This window comes from Aedes albopictus, chromosome 3 (genome assembly GCF_035046485.1).
Source record: "Aedes albopictus strain Foshan chromosome 3, AalbF5, whole genome shotgun sequence".
Classification (NCBI taxonomy): domain Eukaryota; kingdom Metazoa; phylum Arthropoda; class Insecta; order Diptera; family Culicidae; genus Aedes; species Aedes albopictus.
In genome coordinates this window covers 374,056,592-374,073,680 of record NC_085138.1, presented here as the reverse complement: position 1 = coordinate 374,073,680, position 17,089 = coordinate 374,056,592, and the positions used below count along the sequence as shown (strand labels likewise).

The window sequence follows — 17,089 nt, the reverse complement described above, 5'->3', positions numbered from 1 at the left end:
GGGCCGTTTCCAATCAGAATTGGACGATTCTGATTGGAACAGACCCCGCTCTAGTGTTAAAATTCTTGGACCGCGATGAATTCGGTTCATCGGTGGATAAGTCCATTCAAATCGAACGCCAGCATCGATTGATAACCAAATTTTAAAAATTACCTTTATCAGTAATAATGATGATCTGATCAACCATTTATTGTCGCGCTTATCTTTTATTAGAGTCCTGTGGTGGTCGTACGCTCGCAAGGCATACCGCCGTATGACAGTCGCAAGGCAAAACAAAAGAAAAAGTGATCCCGCCAAAAACAAAAGCACGTGGGTTTCGCGAAGTGACAGATGTTTTTTAATGTATTTGTGACGAACGGCAAGAGTAGCTCAGTGCAATGAGTGTTCTTGCTGTCAAACCCCATATAGTGGAATTATATACTTTTAAATCTGGTGACGCTGTTATGATTAGTGGCTGTCGCGCTAATATCAGAAGCCAGAGGCAGATAATCGCCATATTCTGGTTTTTCTTGAGATGCATAATATTTAAACTTCGTTTAACGTTTCTTTATTTATTTAACAGGATTTTATGCAATTCAGTATCATAATTTCTAGAGTGACTGGAAGGGAGAGTGGCGTCATGTTCCCATTTTGACAGGTCTCCTGCTCGTTTAGAACAGGAATTTGTATGGATTTGACAGATGACCGCTGTTCCAATTTTGACATTGACGCCACTCTAAGTTAAAGCCACTCTAATAATTTCTATTTTATTTAACTCATTTCGGTTTCATAATGGTCAATTTTTCCGAACTGGTTCATTATGCAACTGAAATGAGTTGCATAATGAAAAATAGTTGCCTAATGTTCATTATGCAACCCATTTGAGTTGCATTATGAACATTATGCAACTCAAATGAGTTGTATACAGTGACGATTCGTTCGTTGAGATCTCGTTAGAAGGGCTGTCTCGATGGTTGAATGCTGTTGAATGTTCACTGGTTGGGGCAAAACCCAACTAAAAAGCACTGTCAATGTCAAAATAGATGTCAAAACGAGTTTGACGTCTGACCGTCGTCGCATCACAGCTCCTGTATACAGAACGTTTACGCAAGTATGTGAGTGTTCCGTGACGTATTTCTCGTCACTTGCGTGTGTCTAGAGCATTTTGATCAGTTGTCAGTTGCCCCAACGAACGAACACGATTCGCTAATCGGGGCACAGTCGTGACCCAACCAGCGAATCCGGACTGTAATGAAAAAAATCATTGCATAAAATTTTGTATGTTACTCGTTGCAAAACTCGATATTTTTAGCACTCGTCGTATTTATCCAACTCGGCAAGCCTCGTTGGATAAATGTACGACTCGTGCTGAAAAAATCAAATTTTTGCAACTCGTCACATAACAAGTTTTGTAAGGGAAATTTTTAAATTTAGTATGAAGCGTAACACCATAGAATAATTTCAGTAACAGCGCCAAGCACAGCGCTAGACCCCCTCCCTCCTCCCTTCTTCTTCTTTCTTCTTAATGGCTCGACGTTCGCACCGGAACTTTGCCTGCCTCTCTTTAACTTAGTGTTCTTTTGAGCATTTCCACATTTCTGGAGCTCGATTTGAATAGGTCGTATGTGCTTTTGTCGATTAAAAAATCGATCAGTTGGATTCGCTTATTATAGCGAAAACCGTTGAAATTGAGCAAAGTTTATACATACAGCAGAATCCTCACAAAACAGGGTTTCTGTTCCATCATTAAAAGTTTGCAAAATATCTGCCATATTGCTACAATGACTAAAATAAACTGATCGAATTTTATATCGACAAAAGCACATACGACCTATTCAAATCGAGATCCAGATTTATTGATTGAAGGGCTTTCTTTGCCTGCCATTGCATGAATTTGTACATTTTGTGGCAAGTACAATGATACCGTCAACCCCCTTGGTTTGAACCTCGGTTTGAACGACACCTAATGCAAACCAACGGGGTTAATTCTGGAGCTCGATTTGAATAGGTCGTATGTACATTTGTCGATATAAAATTCGATCAGTTTATTTTAGTTATTGTAGCTAGAGTGGCTTTAACTTAGAGTGGCGTCAATGTCAAAATTGGAACAGCGGTCATCTGTCAAATCCATACAAATTCCTGTTCCAAACGAGCAGGAGACCTTTCAAAATGGGAACATGACGCCACTCTCCCTTCCAGTCACTCTAATTGTAGCAATATGGAAGATAATTTGGAGATTTTAAATGATGGAACGGAAAGCCTGTTTTATGATGATTCTGCTGTATGTATCAACTTTGTTCAATTTCAACGGTTTTTGCTATAATAAGCGAATCGAACTGATCGAATTTTTAATCGACAAAAGCACGTACGACCTATTCAAATCGAGCTCCAGAATTTTTTAATTTGAACTTCTAGTAACCCTGTGGACATCGAACACTAGTTTACAATATAATGTATGGTTTTGCCTGGGACGGGACCCGTCAGGTGCTAGTGCAAATACGAAACCATTTGCCTGTCAAAAAAGACCACTTCTGATTGGTCGATTTGACAAAAGCAGCGTTGCGCCGCGTTACGTTCGTTTACAAGAGGGCACTCTGTTGTTGAGTTAGCCGTGTTGCTGGTAGTCACGGGTTTTTTAAACCTCGTATGATTGATAATTAATAACTAACAACATTAATCGTTTTTCTCACTTTCTGTGCTGTTTTTATCCGGAACTTGACATGGTGAAATGAAGTGCAAAACGATACATTATGGGCGCAGTGATGTGTACAGCCTGGATTCGCTGGTTGGGTCACGACTGCGCCCCGATTAGCGAATCTTGTTCGTTCGTTGGGGCAACTGACAACTGATCAAAATACTCTAGACACACGCAAGTGACGAGAAATACGTCACGAAACACTCACATACTTGCACAATCGTTCTGTATACAGGAGCTGCGATGCGACGGCGGTCAGACGTCAAACTCGTTTCGACACCGATTTTGACATTGACAGTGCTTTTTAGTTGGGTTTTGCCCCAACCAGTGAACATTCAACCATCGAGACAGCCCATCTAACGAGCTCTCAACGAGCGAATCGTCACTGTATCATTCTGGGCTTAATTTTTACTAATTTTCGAAGAATCCGAAGGTTTGCCGGCAAGGGATGGAAGTCTGTGTGTGAGATCCAAACGAGGAAGATCAAATTGTTTTCAAACTAATTCTTTGAAGTACAGTCCGGATTCGCTGGTTGGGTCACGACTGCGCCCCGATTAGCGAATCGTGTTCGTTCGTTGGGGCAACTGGCAACTGATCAAAATGCTCTAGACACACGCAAGTGACGAGAAATACGTCACGGAACACTCACATACTTGCGTAAACGTTCTGTATACAGGAGCTGTGATGCGACGGCTGTCAGACGTCAAACTCGTTTTGACATCTATTTTGACATTGACAGTGCTTTTTAGTTGGGTTTTGCCCCAACCAGTGAACATTCAACCATCGAGACAGCCCATCTAACGAGCTCTCAACGAACGAATCGTCACTGTAGAATGCTAAATAAAACTATAGTCAACAAGTTTTGATTGATTTGCATATGAAAAGTGTCGGCAACACTAGAGCAACCCCCGTATGAACAGTAACAAAAATAATAAGAGGGCTTGTACCAATGAGCTGTCACGTCCCGTTCCAGGGTTTTGCAAAAATATATACCGTCTACCCCCGTTGGTTTGAACGACACCTCATGCAAACCAACGGGGTTCATTTTTAATTTGAACTTCTAGCAACCCTGTTGGTATCGAAAAACACTCTACTGGCAACCTGATTTGGTGTTTTGTTTTGATTCTGCGTTCCGTTTCACACCGTTCCATTAGCAGAATGACGTTTGAACCATTTTTAGTTTGAACGATGTGCAGATTACATGCGGTCAAACCAACGGGGTAGACGGTATATGGAGAAAAATATTTTTTTATATTTCTGGAGCTCGATTTGAATAGGTCGTATGTGCTTTTGTCGATATAAAATTCGATCAGTTTATTTTAGTCATTGTAGCAATATGGCAGATATTTTGCAAACTATTATTGATGGAACAGAAACCCTGTTTTGTGAGGATTCTGCTGTATGTATAAACTTTGCTCAATTTCAACGGTTTTCGCTATAATAAGCGAATCCAACTGATCGATTTTTTAATCGACAAAAGCACATACGACCTATTCAAATCGAGCTCCAGATTTATTGTTACGATACTTAACAACCCGTATCCACTTATCCGCGAGCGGTAATGGCGGCGGCGGGCATTAAAAACCGATTCGAATTTTGACGTTTCGTGGGGATCGCAATCGGTTGGTGCCATCAAACGGTGGGTGAAGGGGTGAGGAGGAGAATGAAACTGTTTTGACTTTCCCCCATGAAACGTCAAAAACCGAACCGGTTGGACAAGCCCGCCACCGCCATTACCGCTCGCGGATAAGTGGATAGTATATTGTAAAAATCTTATTTACAATTTACTGTATGGTGTCTACATTACATCTTTTTGTTTTTGTATTTTTATTTTTACAGTGGTGTCTATTGTAAAAATATGGTTGTAAATAGTACTGTTACAATACAACGTTCGGTTTTTCTACTGTATTTTTTCTTCGGGAAGTGTTTTCTTACGGCGAGAGAGAGATCAGTTGTCATTTTTGACAATTTGACGTGTCAAATTGGAGCACGACTGTTTTTACTAGTGTGACTTTAACTTAGAGTGGCGTCATTGTCAAAATTGGAACAGCGGTCATCTGTGTCAAATCCATACAAATTCCTGTTCCAAACGAGCAGGAGACCTGTCAAAATGGGAACATGACGCCACTCTCCCTTCCAGTCACTCTAGTTTTTACTACACTGAGACTATTTTCCGTATACTTATTATGTGTGAAACTACATAGATTTTTGCAATTTGTCATTATCTATAAAAAATATATTGGGCAAACATAAAACATATAAGCGTCTCCCTATTATAAAATCTATTTACAGAATTGCATACATTTCATGCAGTTCTATATATAAAATTTATGTGTGGGGTTTATAACGATGATGTTTGGCAGCACATGATAGTTATGCATCAGAAATTTATAAAAATTATATTAGAAATAATAAATAACCCCACGTGTTTTTTGTTGTTTAGTTATTTTATTTTGTATTCTACTATTGAAATGTAACATCTTCTTATATTTCTGCATGACTGACCATGATAATCTTGACCTTACAAGAAATTGATGCAGTAACGCCATAGATCCTGACGGCCTTCATCGACTAGTTTACCTCCTCCGGCTTCTGTTCGGAATACGTCGGATTATCTCTATTTTCTTCACAAGGGCTGCGGCAATTGCTAGATTAGGTGGTAGATGATCCTTTGCCAGTGCCAGAAGGTTTCCTGGGAAGATTCCATTCTTTCCGGCAACCTTTTTTCTCCTGTTGTGAAACTGTTTCGGCTGAATAATCTAAGTAAACGCTGCTCCTCCTTCCATGGCATTTATGAATTATTGATAGCTTAAACGGTAAGAACAAAAGATTTTACTTGTTATCGTACAAAAAATAATTAATATAACTAATTATTACCTTTAAAACAAGTACAATTTTCACCGCAGTCGTTTGCAAAGTGCGATGCACAAGATGGCCGTTGCAAGCTTGATATTTGACTGAGTCCCTAAACTTTAAATTTATGTGTGAGACAATATAATTTTTAACTATAACATCTCATCTTTAATTCTTATGTTTGCACACACATAAATGAAATGAGCTGCATAAATACATTTTATAGATCACCTCATTGAAGCTAAAACGGGTGCTATAATGTGTATGATTACACATATAGAAATAACGATTGCAATGTCTTATAGATTGTATATTCTAAAGCTGTATAAAGTTTAACTTTGCAATTTTATCAGTGTAGAGTGACTGGAAGGGAGAATGGCGTCAATGTCAAAATTGGAACAGCGATCATCTGTCAAATCCATACAAATTCCCGTTCCAAACGAGCAGGAGACCTGTCAAAATTGGAACATGACGCCACTCTCCCTTCCAGTCACTCTAGTTTTTACGACTGTTCAAAACGCGACCGTTTCGAACCGCCGTGTTCGATAAGGAAATCTACACTGATAAAATTGCAAAGTTAAACTTTATACAGCTTTAGAATATACAATCTATAAGACATTGCAATCGTTATTTCTATATGTGTAATCATACACATTATAGCACCCGTTTTAGCTTCAATGAGGTGATCTATAAAATGTATTTATGCAGCTCATTTCATTTATGTGTGTGCAAACATAAGAATTAAAGATGAGATGTTATAGTTAAAAATTATATTGTCTCACACATAAATTTAAAGTTTAGGGACTCAGTCAAATATCAAGCTTGCAACGGCCATCTTGTGCATCGCACTTTGCAAACGACTGCGGTGAAAATTGTACTTGTTTTAAAGGTAATAATTAGTTATATTAATTATTTTTTGTACGATAACAAGTAAAATCTTTTGTTCTTACCGTTTAAGCTATCAATAATTCATAAATGCCATGGAAGGAGGAGCAGCGTTTACTTAGATTATTCAGCCGAAACAGTTTCACAACAGGAGAAAAAAGGTTGCCGGAAAGAATGGAATCTTCCCAGGAAACCTTCTGGCACTGGCAAAGGATCATCTACCACCTAATCTAGCAATTGCCGCAGCCCTTGTGAAGAAAATAGAGATAATCCGACGTATTCCGAACAGAAGCCGGAGGAGGTAAACTAGTCGATGAAGGCCGTCAGGATCTATGGCGTTACTGCATCAATTTCTTGTAAGGTCAAGATTATCATGGTCAGTCATGCAGAAATATAAGAAGATGTTACATTTCAATAGTAGAATACAAAATAAAATAACTAAACAACAAAAAACACGTGGGGTTATTTATTATTTCTAATATAATTTTTATAAATTTCTGATGCATAACTATCATGTGCTGCCAAACATCATCGTTATAAACCCCACACATAAATTTTATATATAGAACTGCATGAAATGTATGCAATTCTGTAAATAGATTTTATAATAGGGAGACGCTTATATGTTTTATGTTTGCCCAATATATTTTTTATAGATAATGACAAATTGCAAAAATCTATGTAGTTTCACACATAATAAGTATACGGAAAATAGTCTCAGTGTATACATACAAGGTTTGCCGGGTCAGCTAGTCCACAATAAATACGACCTGATCAAATCGAGCTCCAGAATTTCCGCTCGAGCTTCCGCTTGAGTACAATAAACACAAAAAATGGTATTCTTGATTTTTCGTGCAGTTTCTTTGATTCCAATTTTCTGATCCTTATTTTTACTTCAGTGTAAGTCAAGCGTTTGCTGTGTTATCTCAAAATCAACGAAATCGTTTTACGAAATCGTCTGCAAAATAGTTTGAAAACCAGGTTGAAAACCAAAGTCTGTTAAATTTCGATATTCTCGACTACAAAAAAAATGGAAAATCCATATGACAAGTTCTACTCCGAGCCGAACGACGAGGTGCTCGACTGGAGCAAGGAAGCCACCGGCGTCATCCGGGACATTGCTCGCCACGTAAAGGAAGCGCACATCTCCGAACGCATGCAGCCCACCGGGGCCGAGGCGTACATCAATTTGCGCACGCTGGAAGGAAAGGAAGTTTGCGTCAAGCTGAACCGGGAAGGACTGCAGATTGTAGGCGATCGTTTCGATTTGGATTCTGATGTTGAACAAGACGTGAGCGGTGAGCGATTTGAGACGCCCTATGCTCTGCTGTCGCACGTAAGTCCGGCCTATGTGGAATCGTTCGGGAGCTGCTTGGCGGATGCTTTGAGTAGACAGCTTCAGCAGCAGCAGTTGGTGGGGAATGGTGCACAGGCCGAAGACGAGAAGGTCGGATTAGAACGGTGAGTGGCTTGATTCAAGGTCTGTGTCATTTGGCATAAAGAAGGGTACATTTTGAATATACCAAATGACCGTTATGCTAAATCAAGGAGAATACATTTTACTAAGGTGGCGCAGATAAACATTGCAAACCACTGGTTGTCTCTTCCATTCTTCCGGTGTTCTTATGCAACTAAAATAGTGACGTCACTATTTCAGTTCCATAAGAACACCACAAGAATGGAAGAGACAACCAGTGGTTTGCAATGTTTATCTGCGCCACCTTAGTAAAATGTATTCTCCTTGATGCTAAATGTCTTTATGCCTAGTGATCTTATGCCAAATGTCCCGCTCCCTATTTAACTTCATATACTTTTATTTTATTTTTTTCAATCAATAGACGATAGATTCATTTCTACGGCACCAATTCCTATAAACAGTGAAAATAAGTTGTTGATTGAGTTTTTTTTTATTCTTCAACAATTCGAAAATTCACAGTATGGAAAAAAAAACTGGAATTACAAGGGAATTCTGGTGACTTGTGGTATTATCGGCAGATTTGTTCTCTTCGTCATGGGTGGTTTTTGTCGGTCAAATTGCTTGAAACTTGTTCACATAATAGGACGCAATCAGTGAAGTACATACTAGATTGAAAGTAGTTAGTTAGATTTTTATATGGTGAGATCAGTTCTCCATTTCTGCAATGTAATGGTGCAAACAGCGTGATTTCTTGCCTAATTTGATGCTGTTTATGCAAAAGTTTGGGTAACCGTGTTGTTGTATTATTTATTTTTAGCAACTTCAACAACGCGCTGAATATCCGCGCGTTTACTGCTGATGGATTTCGCGCCAACTCGAACAAATGTTGGCAGCACCCTCTCAGATTACAACGAAACTTTCTTGGTGTGTAGACCTTGCCCAGATAAGCCACTTTGCATACTCATTTTTCTATTTTTTTTCTCGACTGACTTTTGAAAAGGGCTAAACTTTTTTAATGGATTTTTTAAAAATGTTTTTAATCAAAAAATGACTACTCCTACAAAAAAGTGTTGTATGGGTGATTATCACAAAATAAGTCAAATTTTAAGAAAAAAATACTGAAAAAAATCCAAAATGAGACCTACACTGAAAAAAATCATTTCTAAAAATTCAAAGTTGATTTAAAAAAAACACCATTTTTGATTTTGATGAAATTTTGTCTCAAGACAGGTAATTATGTTCCCTACCAACCGTCCATACATCACAAGATAGGCACTTTTAAGGAAAAAAAGTTTTTCTAACAAAAACTTTTTCTTGTTCGAATGATTTTTTTTTTCAGTGTATTTTGTTATCAACAATAAAATCAGTGAAGGCCATAACAATCCCAGAATCCAATGAAACTCAATTTTCTAGGAGATTTTGTGTTATTTATTCAATCATTTGGAAGGGTTTTCCTATACATAAAAAACTTCAAAATATTACAAATGTATTTTCTTAGGAAATGTAATGTTTGATCGCAATATGTATTGAAGTGCACTTTTAAATATACAATTATTTATAATTATGATTTTTTTCAAATATATATATAAGTATGTGTCTTAGAGCCAATTTCAAACATGTTCTTTTCTATTTTTTTTCCGATCATACTAAATATTTTTGGTTCATCTTCTGAATTAGAATACCTGTTTGCCTTTACTTTGTCGCCAGGAATAGGCAAAAAACTATGGAATTTCTGAGTGCCTGGTATTGTTTTGGCGTGTATCAGCCCGTATTACGCATTTAAACTGCTTGCTGCCCTACATAAGCAGTTCGAATGCATAGCTGCCTTGAGTTAGCATATGCTGTGCTGCTCAAAAGCTTTCGGCTGTTAATTAGCATTTCAACTGCTTGAAGTGGTTTCACTTGGGAGCATACAGAATGCTTTTCAACTGCTCTTTAAATGCTAGGAGCAAAAAGGTTGGGAGATATGTTACGCATTTGGTAACACATTTTGTCTCTCTCTTACAGAGCCTATGCTTCTGTTTACAAATTTGTGCATCTTATTAGTTTCTTCATTTTCCCCTACTCATCCAAAAGCACCAAAGAAAACATTACTGCAGCTGGATTGGATTGGGAACTTGTCCATAAAAAAAATCACCAGTTATTTATCACTTCGTCGGAAAATATGTGCCGAATAGGTGGATGCTCATAGGATTGTTTGAAAGAGGGAAAAAAACAATCTTATTCCCCAGATATTTAAAAGAAGGGATCGTAATGCTCTACCACAATGAAATACTTCAATGGAAACAAGTTTTGGATGTTGAATCTGAAGCTGTTATCGAATCATTCTTTATATTGGCGATTAAATCAGCGCACGCCACCGGGACAGCTTTAGCATCGTGGATCAGGAGCAACAGAATCCGAAGCAGATATGATTAATCAATCTCCGGATCGTAAGTTCAAACCTACCTCACTACAAAAATCAGCAAAAAAGTACCACCTAGCACCGGCTGGAATATGGAAGGACGATGAAGCGGGGAAGCAGGCTGAGAGAACGAGAAGCAGACGTCAATCTATTTTTGTTTTTTTTTTTTTGCTCGACGAGGCGTTACGCTTTTTTGACATTTCGTCACGACGTTCCTGAAGGGATAGCACTAAGACAGCCCGTTATTTTGCCAAAACCTGCTGTGAGGTAGCACTATAGGCGCATATACGGCTAATTAGCATTAAACGCCTTGTCGTAAAGGCTACTATAATGCTGAAGGAATGCTATTTTAAATGCTTACTGGTTACCAGGCTTGACAGAAACTCCCTCGCGAGAAAATGAGGAAGCGATTTCGGCGATTTTCTGAGGAGTGAAAATAAAACTCAGAAATCACAACGTAAATCCTCAACAGCAGCGAGCGCGAGCTTGCCGCGCAGCGAGGAGTTCGTCCAACACTCATAATTTCTTGTTGTGTTTCTCACGTCCACTCACACTCAAAAAGCTCTCGCGAGTTCCACTTCCATACAAAGAAAGACTCTCGAGGCGAAAATCGCACTCAAAAACCCGAAATAATCATCGGCTCTTTTTTCGTTCCCCTCTTCCTCGCTCAGTTTTTATTGCCTCTCTGTTTGGGGTTCGTTCGCTCCCTCGCGACGAGGCAAAAGCAAAACACCACTCTAGAGCATGTTGCAAAACTCTTTTGATTTCGAGGAGGATTATCAAGCCTGCTGGTTACTTGGGTATTTCTTCGATCTTCTGACATTTTAATGTACTGTTCAGTGGATACGTAACAGAAATTTAATTTAGTTATATTTTTATCTGTCTGTACAACTGCCCAGTTATATAACTCTCGTGGAGTTGTTATGGTATTTCCATAATCTCGAGCAAGACTTGCTCTCTTTGCCATTCGCTTGAGAGTGCCACCAATAGCATCACATGGACCTTTACCGTGGGACGTTGCAAAAAAATGCCATTCTGCTCTTAATGCATGCTTTGACTGGAATCTACATAGACTAGCAAAGTTCTTCTTATTTTTGTATTGTGATGCTGCCCCATCAGACATAAAATAAATTTTAGAAAAGTTCGTTAATTGTTTCATAAAATCTATCATTTTTGGGATGAACAACTGGACCGCAACTGTATCGTGAGCCATTACTTCCGATATGATAATGAAGCTAACATTTACAAGTTTATTATCTTTCATATAGTAAATTTCAAATGGGTGTATTGTTGCTTGCGCGTTGTTCCAATGATATCCTTGAGCAGCGTTTTGAATTATGAATGAATAGTTTTCAGAGAAATCACAAATCGCAAGAATTTCATCTACCTTTAATGTATCTTTTTTATTTCTGAGAAATGATGATTGTTGTTTATGATTAAAGTCGTGTGTTATAAGTTTGTCAATTTTATCAACAAGATACGGAACAAATTCATCAACAGGTTTAATAATCGTTTCTAAATTACAGCGATCAGTATTCAACCACTGCTGAAATATAATCTCCGTAATAATTAGCGAAAAAGCCGTAACCAACAAAATGTACACAATTTGAGTAATTGCAGGAGTGAAAAGAAGCTAGATTTGTCTTCTAAATGCTCACAAAGTTTCCTTGATATCACTTTTCTAACTATTGAAAATCACTGATTGAGTGAAAGGCGTAATCCCATTCTATTCCAAACGAACAAAAACAAGAATTACGCCTTCTACTCCTTTGTTTTGTTTGGTGTTTTGTTTACGAAAGTGAAAGGCGAAACTGAAATAAACACGTAAACACGGCGATAGTAGAAGGCGAAACTGAAATCAAAACGTAAACACGGCGAAAGCAAATGGCGAAATTCTGTCAAAATCATAAACAAGGCGAATAGTAAAAGGCGATTCTGAAAATGATATCGATTCGAGGCGCATAGTATTGGGCGAAATTAGCATTCTCAGGTATCAATTCAGGCGTAATTAAATGAATGCAAGTTTTAGTGCAAAAAATATCAAATTCGTGCAGTGTTCTTAGAAAAACAAGAAACTATTTCAGAACTTTATCAATTAACCTTATTTAAGTTGAATTATTCTGTATTACTTCTAAACAGGAATTAAAATTTGATCAGCAAAATTCGGTTGTTGTTTTCGCATTGTTATTGCTTTGTTAGTTACGCCCTATTCGCGAATTACTCCCGATCTCTTCTTTGTCATTTGATTCTAATATCAATGTAAGTTCCTCTTCAATGTGTTCATTACAAGCACACTTTTCACAAGCACGGAAAAAGCAATTATCTGTTCTGGTGGAAATATCGCAAAGCATTTTTTGTATTATTTCATCTTGTGACACAATTCTTATACTGTTGAACATTAAATTTACATTTTCATGAATAGTACATATGCATACATTATGTATACCAGTAGAATCAAGTAAAATACAATGCTTTGGTCGCAACTGTGTAAATACTGTGAAACCAATATTCACAGTTTTGTACATATCTACAAAAATCATATAAGCCTCTTTGAGCGACATCATCAAAAGTCGTTTTTGAACTTGTTGTTTTTTTCCATTTCGAACCTCAGAAACAAAATCATTTGTTCCTGGCATTGGCCTGCTGATATCATTATCATCAAAAAATTCTCTTACTATTTGTTTTGTATCGTCATCAATACCATGCCCCCTTCTTTTTTCGGTGGTACAAAGAATACCCTGTTCATAAACAAGATCCTTCACCTGCCTCGCCATATACATTGGTGCGTTAAACTCTCTTGTGATTTTATTTACCGACCAAGACTTAGGAAGTACAGATAGTATTTTAATCTGTTCGCTTCTGTCAGTTGTAGGGTGATTGAACTTATCCTTTAACTGCATAATTATCTCGTCATACGCCTCCACTTTGCCAACATCCGTTGAATCTATTCCGAAGATATTTTTTCGAACTGCTTTCGTAATCTGCAATGATTTTTTTATGCGATATTCCATACTTCTCATGTTTCTAGATGAGATTGGCGATAAACTCAATGTTTCAGCAATGGTATTAAACTTCTCAATATTATGGGGACCCTGTAGTTGATCTGTTGACGGAATTGACTCCAATGATGAAATAGATGGTACCATATCTGTAAGATAAAAGTTAAGGTTAACAATATAATAATGAATGCAGTGGAAAGTTAATGATAGTTATTTATGCAACGAGTTGCAAAAATGATTTTTTTTTTCGCACAAGTAGTACATTTATCCAACGAGGCTTGCCGGGTTGGATAAATACGAAGAATACTGAAAAATGTAAATAAAAGAAAATCGGGTTAAGTACGGTTCCTTTGAATTCCACTAAGAATTTGCATCCTTTGACAGATACGTATTTCGACCTCAACTGTAAGGTCGTCTTCAGTGTCTTGTACTTGACTCGACTCGAGTCAAATACAAGACACTGAAGACGACCTTACAGTTGAGGTCGAAATACGTATCTGTCAAAGGATGCAAATTCTTAGTGGAATTCAAAGGAACCGTACTTAACCCGATTTTCTTTTATTTACAGATATTCCCCTAACAAGCCCAGGTTAATCATCATCATGAAAAATGTAGTTTTGCAACGAGCTGCAAAATGAGTTATATAAAAGAAGCTAACACGTTGAAGGCTTACTTACCCAGCTCATGTTCGATTTGTTGACCACTCGTTGACGGTTCTGGTTCTGGAACATCATGATGTTGCTGCCCACTAAATGATGGTTGCATAGTTTCGTCGTTTCCATCCGATCGGCGTTTTTTCGTATTCGGGCTTCTGTTGTGACTTATCAATCCACGACATGACTCACAAATACTCATCGATTCGTCGATTTCATGTGTATATCCCATGGAATGAATTTTATCTATCAATCTTAATGACATGCCCCGTAGATTATGACGGTTGCACTTTGGATTGTTTATTTTTGCACTGCACTTGAATTTGTTGAATTTTGATTTATACGATTGATCCATTACTTTTCAGAACTGCCTTTAATAACCAAAGAGAAGTAACACGTTGAATGATACCGATTCATTTTCTTGTTTTGTTCATATTTGGTTTAGGTACAACTCTTGATTTGTTTTTTTTTTTCGATTAGGTAGTTCGAATCTAATAAATAGCCTTACCTAATATTAGGTAAGAACATGGGGTAGAAACGTTTGGGTAGAAATTACAGCAGCACGTATGAAATGCGTGTTCTAATTGTATATTGTTTCGTACTTCTAGAGTGCTGCTGCGTGAATATGGGTGCATTGCATTGTCGCATATGACACAATAAGTTTCATTGCATTTTGAGATTACTAGATAACCTTCACTGGTTTAGTTTTTTTTTTTAAAAAAGACACTGAAAAAATAATAATTTGGACATGAAAAAGTTTTTGTTAGAAAAACTTTTTTTCCTTAAAAGTGCCTATCTTGTGATGTATGGTTGGTAGGGAACATAATTACCTGTCTTGAGACAAAATTTCATCAAAATCAAAAATGGTGTTTTTTTTAAATCAACTTTGAATTTTTAGAAATGATTTTTTTCAGTGTAGGACTCATTTTGGATTTTTTTCAGTATTTTTTTCTTAAAATTTGACTTATTTTGTGATAATCACCCATACAACACTTTTTTGTAGGAGTAGTCATTTTTTGATTAAAAACATTTTTAAAAAATCCATTAAAAAAGTTTAGCCCTTTTCAAAAGTCAGTCCAGATAAATTTTGAAGAAACTAAGTATGCAAAGTGGCTTATCTAGTCTTGGTGTACATACCCAGAAAGTTTCATTGTAATCTGAGAGGGTGCTGCCAACTCCGAATACGATTTGGGGCGAAATTCGTCATATGGACCCGGCTTTAAGTGTCCCTTGGCGATTCTGGCGATTCTCATAAAGAAGGCAACAGATTTAAGCTCCAATACATAGTTGTATATTGCAAAAAACGACCATCGATTCCTAAAATCTAATCCAATCTAAAGTTTTCAAGCGATAACGATTCTGCCTCTGGGTTTACTTTTGCTTCCACCTTTTCCGAAATGACCACCGAACTGTCGTCGGACAGATCCGGACTGTCATCCTCCAGATGGCACAGGAACTGATCATCCTCGTAGGTGGGGAAGAAGAATTCCGGCTGATCCCAAAACTGCTGCTCACCGGTGGAATAATGACCGGCTTCGCGAAGATGAGTTTGCAGTCCGTCTTTCGAGGGGAATTCCTCGCGACATTGGACACACCTGAGGACGTGCATCTGGCGGCGAATGTAGTTGACTATTTTCACCCGCTGGTAGAACGTTAGACCGACAACCTGGCCGTCGAAATCAAAGTTGTGGTCTACCTTCATGTGCTGCTTGAGTTCGTCTATTTTGCCTTTAGCGACGGTGCAGAACAAACAGGTCGTTGGCTGTTCCTCGCCGTACCAGTCCGACCAATCCGAATCGGAATCTTCCGTATGGAAGGGTGAACTTTCCTTGGCTCGGGCCCTTATCGGAACCGGCTGCTTCCCGGTAGGCGCCGGTTTCTTCAAGCGATCATTCCTGTAGTTCACTAGGAAAAATCGATCATAGAATTTGTTGTCCGGATTTATCCTTTTGTGACCTTTTTTTCTCATGTGTTCCTTGAGGGTCGGACGATCCTTGAACACCTTCTCGCAGAACAAACAAATCAGATTTTCCATCTTCTCCTGAACCGCGTCGATCAGTTCGTCCACGAAAACCAAGTTCTCCGCTTTCCCCAGCAGCAAAAAGTGCTTCGAGTACAGATGCTCGAGGAATTCCGCCCTCGTTTCGGCCTGCAGATCCCGGCAGTACAAGCACCCCCGATTAAAGTTACGATCTGTCCTTTCGAACTGATGCCGCGCCAAAACTAGCTCCATCATCTCTCGCTTCAACCTCTGTCTCAGTTCGTAATCCAGCGGTTCAATATCACTCAGCATAAAGTACTTCTCATTACTGGCCGGCGTTCCGTCTGGCAGATGGTTCAACAGCAGCGCCGAACAGTATTTCTCCATAGGATGTTCCCTGAACTTATCGCTCCAAAAGCGACTGTAGCTGGCCACACATTCCACTTCGCCGATGTCCGCAATCACTAACCGGTGGACCATGTACAGATGTGCAAGATACTGGTCCCGCGAGTCACCCAGTCGGAAGTTGTACACATTTTCGCAGAACATACACTCGACGGCGGTATCGTCCGTCAGCCGGGAAGGCGGTGGATTGCCACCTTCGTCGTCCTTGCCGAAGTTCAGAGGTCCAATCACTGACGAACCTGCTGTTGCTTTCCCCGTGGCAGTTTCGTTGTCGTTACCGGCCGATGTCATCGCGACATTGGGGCGTTGAACCGTCCACTATTACTGTTATTTTCTGTTTACCAAAGCAATGATATTTTTTGCAGAAATACGTGAGAAAATTGGAATTTTGAAATATTTTTGACCGTGAGGTCAAAAAAATCGATTTTGCACGAATGAAAACATCAACAAAACACGCGATGTTCTTAGCCAGTCGAAAAGACAAGTCCAAAGAAAAAAAAAAACGCGATGAGCGTGTGACGGGTGTCGTGACAGCGAAGCGACTGAAAGTGACAGCACTTTCGAAGCAATTTCTAACCAATGCTGTCAAGTCGTGTGCCGCTGCAGCAAAACTGCAAGAGAGCGCGCAGTTAAGCTGTTACACGGAACTACAAATCAACCCAAATTTAAGTTGTTTTGACGCAATCCCGGTCTTCCGTGGAATAACTCAAATTTGCGTCAAACAGCGAAAGTGGTGAGTGAGTAGTTCTCGTTTGAGAGCGGCAAAAAAATTAACCCAGTGGTAAGTTATTTTCACCCAACGGAGGCCTCAAATGACG

General features: G+C 38.7%; 5 protein-coding genes across 12 annotated transcripts in view; 2 read left to right on the top strand and 3 right to left on the bottom strand.

The window, feature by feature from the left end:
- The window catches only part of LOC109409852 (V-type proton ATPase subunit F), a 421,144-nt gene that overhangs the window by 81,450 nt on the left and 322,605 nt on the right, over positions 1-17,089 (bottom strand). The gene's annotated exons all lie outside the window — the stretch shown is intronic.
- Positions 1-17,089, top strand: part of LOC109409848 (uncharacterized) — a 233,093-nt gene that overhangs the window by 3,678 nt on the left and 212,326 nt on the right. The window lies entirely within an intron of this gene.
- Positions 7,327-8,299, top strand: LOC115260033 (GSK3-beta interaction protein-like). The gene is made up of 2 exons (XM_029860867.2): positions 7,327-7,873; positions 8,251-8,299. Exons 1-2 carry the CDS (start codon positions 7,443-7,445, stop codon positions 8,255-8,257), a joined length of 438 nt encoding a protein of 145 aa, XP_029716727.1. The 5' UTR covers positions 7,327-7,442; the 3' UTR covers positions 8,258-8,299.
- On the bottom strand, positions 11,787-14,586 carry LOC134289595 (uncharacterized). The gene is made up of 2 exons (XM_062855627.1): positions 13,910-14,586; positions 11,787-13,381 (listed from the first exon to the last, which is right to left on the bottom strand). The coding sequence occupies exons 1-2, from the start codon at positions 14,238-14,240 to the stop codon at positions 12,429-12,431; spliced, it is 1,284 nt and encodes a 427-aa protein (XP_062711611.1). The 5' UTR covers positions 14,241-14,586; the 3' UTR covers positions 11,787-12,428.
- On the bottom strand, positions 15,154-16,745 carry LOC109397143 (zinc finger protein 277-like). The gene has a single exon (XM_019669483.3). The coding sequence runs from the start codon at positions 16,560-16,562 to the stop codon at positions 15,210-15,212; it is 1,353 nt and encodes a 450-aa protein (XP_019525028.2). The 5' UTR covers positions 16,563-16,745; the 3' UTR covers positions 15,154-15,209.

Coding starts and splice junctions, on each gene's coding strand:
- LOC109397143 (XM_019669483.3), bottom strand. CDS start 16,562: ATGACATCGGCCGGTAACGACAACGAAACTGCCACGGGGAAAGCAACA.
- LOC134289595 (XM_062855627.1), bottom strand. CDS start 14,240: ATGGATCAATCGTATAAATCAAAATTCAACAAATTCAAGTGCAGTGCA. Junction 13,382..13,909: donor ACAAATCGAACATGAGCTGG/GTAAGTAAGCCT, acceptor TTTATCTTACAG/ATATGGTACCATCTATTTCA.
- LOC115260033 (XM_029860867.2), top strand. CDS start 7,443: ATGGAAAATCCATATGACAAGTTCTACTCCGAGCCGAACGACGAGGTG.